This window comes from Engraulis encrasicolus, chromosome 1 (genome assembly GCF_034702125.1).
Source record: "Engraulis encrasicolus isolate BLACKSEA-1 chromosome 1, IST_EnEncr_1.0, whole genome shotgun sequence".
In the NCBI taxonomy this organism is placed as follows: Eukaryota; Metazoa; Chordata; class Actinopteri; order Clupeiformes; family Engraulidae; genus Engraulis; species Engraulis encrasicolus.
The window spans coordinates 14,000,475-14,007,974 of NC_085857.1; the positions used below are offsets into that span (position 1 = coordinate 14,000,475).

Sequence of the window (7,500 nt, forward strand, 5' to 3'; positions counted from 1 at the left end):
TATGACTGGAAAAAATGTACTTTTCATACATAAAAAGGGGGATCTTCTCCATGGTTCGCCATTTTGAATTTCCAAAAATAGCCATTTTTAGCTGCAAAAATGACTGTACTTGGACCATACTAGAAAATATTTGTTGAATACTTAGTAAACTTTTATGTAAAGATCAAATTTGGGAATAGGCAGCCCAATTTAAATAAGCAGCATAGTTGCAGTACCTTTTTTGACCATTTCCTGCACAGTGTCCCTTTAATCTTAGATCTTTGTTGTTTGGCTATTAAAGGCACACAAAGGTATGTTTAAAAGGTTCATTCATTATTGTCCAGAGTTAGTTGATGCTTAAATGAGTCTTAAGTAAGTGAATGGTGACCCCCAACCACTTTGGCGGTCAGCGACTTTTAGCTGACGGAGCCGAACAAGTGTCATGGGGAAAAACGTTATGTGCCGCAGGAAACATATTGGCATTTGTATAGACTGTTGGTACTCTGGAAAAAGATTCACAACGCAAGGGGATTTAAACAGGATTAAAAAAAATAATTATGTGTATTTTGAGACAGGCATGCCATGGACACACAAACACGCGCAAAATGCCAGAGGGCGACTTTTAAAAGCAACCCAGGACCCCGTTTCTCGAAAGCATCGTTGATAAGATGCAAGATACAAGATACAAGATACAAGATATTTTATTTGTCATGTGTATATTTATGAAACATATATACAGGGGCGCTGCCAGAAATGTTGGGCCCCATGAAAGATTCGAATTTTGGGCCCCCTTAAGGGCTCCTATCAGTGCTTGGGTCCCTAGAATCTGTACCACTTTCCCCCCCCTAGCGGCCCCCATGCATATATATACAATGAAAAGCTTCCCTGCTCTGGGAGTCCCAAAAAAGGTTAAAAAGAATGTTAAAAAGGCAAAAAAAAGTAGGAAAAAATATATATCCAAAAAGTTGAAAAAGTTGAAAGCTGCAAAAAAAAAAAAAAAACAGTTAGCCACTCCAGTCCCTGGCCAGCAGACAGTCTGTCTGACCGACACACAGTAGTGGTGGATAGATTTGTTGCATGGAATTAAAGAGACCCTGTTAGTTGAGCTGGTTTGGTTGGCCTCTGATATTTACCACAGGATTTTCTTCTTCTTTTTTTTGCAAAGTGTTATTTGCAAAGTTATATCAATTCACACTAATAACATCAACATCGTATCTCCTCTTTCACAGAGCGATGCAGAAGCATTAGATACAATCCATTCGTTAGCACGTACTGTTATATGAGAACAACAGTGACAAAAAAATACATTTACAAACACTTAACCCCTTAATGCATGCCGTTTCTCCAGTGGCACTCTGTCATAGTCATTAAGAAGTTAACTACTGTAGTACTACAATACTATGGCATAACGCAGGGCCTTTAGTAATGCACTACGACTTGGTCAGTGCCATTCTGGCACCAACAAATTTATAATGCCATGTCTTAACGGGTTAATTACTCAAAAGACAGTTGGTGTCTGTGTGTTTAAATGGAAAACAGCAGTGTGGCATGGCACCATTTGTCGGCTACAGAGATGTACTTTAATTGGTTAATGGTGATCGTATACACTTGGATTACAGCTGGATAAACTAAACACTGTAGCGAATCTCGGAATTTGGAGATTTTTCACAATTTAGCACTCAGCATGAAGCCCGTTCCAAGGACAAAGTGTTTGTTTACTTTTAGACATTTTGGAATTCACTTTGTTCGTTTAATAATCATTTGAAACCAAGGAGCCGTATAGCATCCTCTTGAGTCTCTTTTTCTCCACGTCTTTCCACATATCAGCCATGTGCGCAGGGCGGGACTGAGGGAGAAATATGGCCCGGGCACTTTTAGCTTTAAGGGCCCCCTCATAATTAGTGGTGCAGATCTGATTAAACGGTGGGCCCCGCACCCTCGTGGGCCCCTATTTTTAGATATTTCAGAATATTTTTTTTTTTACATTTCTGAAAATAGGGGCCCACGAGGGTGCAGGGCCCACCGGGAAATGCCCGGTATGCCAGATGGCCAGTCCAGCCCTGCATGTGTGGTTAAGCTGCTCTCTCGTCATTCTCTCTTCATTGTCATTCTCGATCTCTCTCTCCCTTTCTCCCTCGCTCGCGCTCAGTCACTCACTCTCTGTTTCTCTCTTTCTTGCTCTCTCTCTGGCTCTCTATCATTCATGCCCTTTCTATTGTTCTCTCTCGTCTCACTCTGTCTCTCTGTCCCTCTCTCTGCTCCCTTTCTCTCTCTCCCCCCCCCCCCCCCACACACACACACACACACACGCATGCTCGCACACATGCAAACACACACAGGCAATTCTGCCAAACACACACACACACACACACACACACACACACACACACACACACACACACACACACACACACACACACACACACACACACACACACACACACACACACACATTCTTTCAGACACGCACACACGCACACACACACACACACACACACACAAACACACACACACACACACACACACACACACACACACACACACACACACACACACACACACACACACACACACACACACACACACACACACACACACACACACACACACACACGTACACTGTGTTGATATCATTCCCGGGTGGTTAGGTCGCTCTAGCCCTATATCCCAATCTGATGATCTCAAGTGCCTGGGTATTTCTGTAGCAGTGTTGCCAGATTGGGCGGTTTCCCGCCCCCAATTGGGCTGCTTAGGATGGCCGTCTGCGGGTAAAAATGGCACTGCCCCATTTTTTGACCATAGAAATCAATAGAATTAGGCGGTATTTAGAGCTTCCAGACGGGTTTTGAGCATTCTTTGGGCTGGAAATCATCAGCCTCATCTGGCAACCCTGTTCTGTAGGCCTGGCAGACTAATCAGCCGCACCACACAGCAATGCATACCCCACTAATGAGCATGACTCACTGGACAACAGGAAAGAAAATGAAGAAATGGATTGAAAAAAAGGAAAGGGGGGACCCATTTTATTTTGAAAGATATTAATGTTTTTGTTTTGTAATTGGTGATGAAAAAAATAAAATGGTGAAACGTAGACACATACAGAGAAAAACATGGAAACGGGGGCTGTTATCGATGAACTGTGTGGTTCCGTTTGAAAAGTTTGAATCTAAAAATCATTCTAAATCATTCTAAATCGTAGCCTCTTACTGCAGCTGGGGTCGCCGGCGACCCTATTCAGTTGCTGAAAATGCTTGACTACATCATAACAACATTGCTATGACATTACAGAGAGACATAGTGCTCTGCTAATGTGTTAATCTTTTTATTCCCTTTTCCCCAGACCCGGTCGTGGTTGAGGGACAACATCGCCATGGCTTTGACGGACCAGGAGAAGATGGCAACAATGGCGGCAGAAGACCCAAACTGCCCAAAGATTGAAGAGCTCCTCAGACAAGTGGAGACATTGTGGGAACAGCTGAGGAGCAGAGAGGGAAGGCCACCAGAAGCCATCACCTCCTCCTCCACCACCACCTCCTCCTCCTCCACCACCCCCTCCTCCATGGACAAGACAGCCAAGAAGGAGGAGACATTATGGGAACAGCTGAGGAGCAGAGAGGGAAGGCCACCAGAAGCCATCACCTCCTCCACCACCACCACCACCCCCTCCTCCATGGACAAGGCAGCCAAGAAGAAGGAGGAGAAAGAGCAGGAGGATGTAAACCTGAGGAGGAGTAGAGAGCGGAGGCTAGCCGAGACCACCACCACCACCACCACCATCACCTCCTCCTTGAACATACCAGTCCAGAAGGAGAAAAAAGACGACGCGGAGGAGAAAGAGGAGGTGATACATGTGGTGATTGAGAAGGACAAGTTGAGGGCTGAAGGGGGGGAGAGGGAGGAGGTGGTGATAGAGGCCAAGGAGAGGGTTGGAGATGAGACGCTGGGGATGCGGGATGCCATCGTGGCAGTAAGTAAGAAGGAGGAGAGGGTGGAAGACAAGAGGATAATTGTTCAAATGGGCAAGAAGGAAGAAGTGGTCGTGGTGGACAGGGAGGTGATTGGACGGGATGTGATGAGCGCCGTGGAGGAGAAAGTTGCGTCGAAGAAAAAGAAGAAGAAGAAAGAGATGACCCAGGCTGAGAAGGAGGTGAAGAAGAAAGAGATGACCCAGGCTGAGAAGGAGGTGAAGAAGAAAAAAGAGGGTGGTGGACGGCTGAATGAGGAGGTGGAGGTGGAGGTGGAGGAAGAGGAGGTCCGAGGTGGGGGTTCGGGAGAGGTTAAGGAATGCGGCCAGGGTCCTCCGCGGGCCAAAGTTCCCCCTGGGAATGTCGGGGAGTGTGATTCCGGAATGCTAACAAAGTTCCTGGAACACCTGGAGACAAAGGAGAGCCACGGAATGTGGCAGGTAGGAATGACTAGAATATAATATGGGGCCCCCCTGGTGCGTGTGTGTGCTTGTGTGTGTGAGTGTGTGTCTGCGTCCGTGTGTGCGTGTGTGTGTGAGTGTGTCTGCGTCTGTGTGTGTGTGTGACTGTGTGCCTGTGTCCGTGTGTGCGTGTGTGAGTGTGTGTCTGCCTCTGTGTGTGTGTGTGTGTGTGTGTGTGTGTGTGTGTGTGTGTGTGTGTGTGTGTGTGTGTGTGTGTGTGTGTGTGTGTGTGTGTGTGTGTGTGTGTGTGTGTGTGTGTGACTGTGTGCCTGTGTCCATGCGTGTGTGTGTGTGTGTGTGTGTGTGTGACTGTGTGCCTGTGTCCGTGTGTGAGTGTGTGTCTGCGTGTGTGTGTGTGTGTGTGACTGTGTGCCTGTGTCCATGCGTGTGTGTGTGTGTGTGTCTGCGTGCGTGCGTGTGTGTGTGTGTGTGTAGGGGGAGGGGGGTGTCTTTATGTGTGCCTCCTCCCCCTACCTCTTCTCTTGCAGCAGCACTTTTCCATATGTTCTTGTGTGTGTGCGTGTGTGTGTGTGTGGTGTGTGTGTGTGTGTGTGTGTGTGTGTGTGTGTGTGTGTGTGTGTGTGTGTGTGTGTGTGTGTGTGTGTGTGTGTGTGTGTGCATACAGTATGTCACCACCTGTGCGACTGTGTGAGTTGTGTGAATATGTATATGTGTACGTACTGTATGTGTCGTCATCTGTGTGTGTGTGTGTGTGTGTGTGTGTGTGTGTGTGTGTGTGTGTGTGTGTGTGTGTGTGTGTGTGTGTGTGTGTGTGTGTGTGTGTGTGTGTGTGTGTGTGTGTGTGTGTGTGTGTGTGTGTGTGTGTGTGTGTGTGCGTGCATGTGTATGATGCATGTGTGTAATTCCGTGTGGCTTTGGAGGCATACGTAATTAGAGCATGGCATTTGCAAAAACACACTCATCAAGCCAAAAGGGTGTGTGTGTGTGTGTGTGAGTGTGTGTGTGTGTGTGTGTGTGTGTGTGTGTGTGTGTGTGTGTGCGCGTGTGTGTGTGTGTGTGTGTGCGCGTGTGCGTGTGTGCGCCAAAAGAGTGACTCACACCACTGGGCCTCTCAGCTTGTTATTACGCTTGCGTGTGTGTGTGTGTCTTTGTGTGTGTGTATGTGTGAGAGAGAGAGAGAGACAGAGAGACAGAGCGCGAGAGAGAGAGGGAAAAGTGTGTGTTTGTGTTTTTGCTAGTGTGTGTGTGTGTGTGTGTGTGTGTGTGTGTGTGTGTGTGTGTGTGTGTGTGTGTGTGTGTGTGTGTGTGTGTGTGTGTGTGTGTGTGTGTCTGCGTGTGTCTGTTGCGTGTTCTCCCACTCCGTTCCTCGCTATTTTACTTTAAAGGGCAGCGACTCCTGCTTCCAAATTTCAACCCAAACTTGAGCCCAGTGGGCCCAACCAAGAATTACAACACATCCTGAATAAACAAGCTAATTATTGATTGGCTAAATAAATACGTCTTGAGTAAACATCTAATTGGGATTTGGCGAAGTAAACTTCAGGCTTCCTGGTAAAGTCGAGGAAAGAAAAAAAACAATTTGGAGTGCTGCAGCGCAGGGTTGCCAGATGAGGCTGATGATTTCCAGCCCAAAAAATGCTCAAAACCCACCTAGAAGCAAAAAATCCCGCCCAATTCTATTGATTTCTATGGCAAAAATTGGGCGGGTTTTTCTGCTAAATGCCATTTTTACCAGCACATGGCCATCCTAAGCAGCCCAATTGGGCAGGAAACAGCCCAATCTGGCAACACTGGCTGCAGGGTGTTCTCTCCTTTCTTTTTCTTTCCTGGACTCTTGAAATTCTTTGAAGTGAAAAAAATCTGAGGCTCTCAAGATTACTGTTTTTAAAACGTATTAGGTTACCATGTGTATGTCCTGAAGAAGTTCTTGGAGATGTAAACATAAAGACATGGCATCTTTGGAAGCCAGTTAAAGGGACACTGTGTGAGATTTTTAGTTGCTTATTTCCAGAATTCATGCTGCCCATTCACTAATGTTACCTTTTTCACGAATACTTACCGCCAGCATCAAATTCTAAGTATTCATTATGACTGGAAAAATTGCACTTTTCATACATGAAAAGGGGGATCTTCTCCATGGCCCGCCATTTTGAATTTCCAAAAATAGCTATTTTTAGCTGCAAAAATGGCTGTACTTGGACCATACTAGAAAACAATTGTTTATTACTTAGTAAACTTTCATGTAAAGATCAAATTTGGCAATAGGCAGCCCAGTTTCAATGAGCAGCATAATTGCAGTACCTTTTTTGACCATTTCCTGCACAATGTCCCTTTAACTTTAAAAACAGTACTCGTCGTGATCCCCCAGACTTTCTTCACTTCATTTTCTTCACAAGTAAACATCTGTTCATTGGCAAAAAAAATACCTCATCGCTAAACAGCTTATACATGGGTTCTAAATTTTGTTTATAACCTGACAGCGTGAACCTAGCTGCACACAACTCAACCTCTGATTGTTGGAAACCGCTGCCGGTCAAAAAATTAGCTCACGTGGTTGGCTGCCATTGTCCTGCCCCTTCTCATAACATCGTGTTGATAAACACTGAGAACCCATGTGTTGGTCATTGGCGAAATAAACCCAGTGTGAAGGAAAAATATAATGTATTATTACATTACGACTTACAGTTATTTTGTAGGGTATTGGTTACAGTATGCATACACGTGCAAATGTGTAGGCCTATGTCTAAATCTGCATATGTGTGTGTTACCAGAGATCTTCTGCTTGTGTGTGTGTGTGTGTGTGCGTGTGTGCGTGCGTGCGTGTGTGCGTGCGCGCGTGCATGTGTGTGTGCGTCCTTGCGCGCATGCATGCACGTATGTGTGTACGTGTGTGTGTAACATTAGCAGGTGGTGCGTGGTGGTGTGTGTGAGCTGCGGTCAGGCTGCTTCAGTGTGTGTGTGTGTGTGTGTTGGTTTGTATCTAATGTGATGTAATGTATCTGTGTCTGTGTGTGTGTGTCTGTGTGTGTCTGTGTGCGTGCGTGCATGTGTACACGTGTATGTATAATGTAATGTGTGTGTGTGTGCGTGTGTGTAACATCGGCAGGTGGTGCGTGGTGGTGTGTGTGAGACGC

The 7,500-nt window shown here is 46.0% G+C and overlaps 1 protein-coding gene across 4 annotated transcripts in view; it reads left to right on the forward strand.

The window, feature by feature from the left end:
* LOC134448106 (uncharacterized) overlaps positions 1-7,500 on the forward strand; it is a 56,277-nt gene that overhangs the window by 48,416 nt on the left and 361 nt on the right. For 2 of the 4 annotated variants that reach the window (XM_063197887.1, XM_063197865.1), the window contains one exon: positions 3,320-4,384. In XM_063197887.1, coding sequence (XP_063053957.1) covers positions 3,320-4,384 — 1,065 coding nt within the window. Of the gene's footprint in view, positions 1-3,319; positions 4,385-7,273 lie in introns of all 4 variants that reach the window. The other 2 variants (XM_063197873.1, XM_063197879.1) reach the window with 2 other exon arrangements.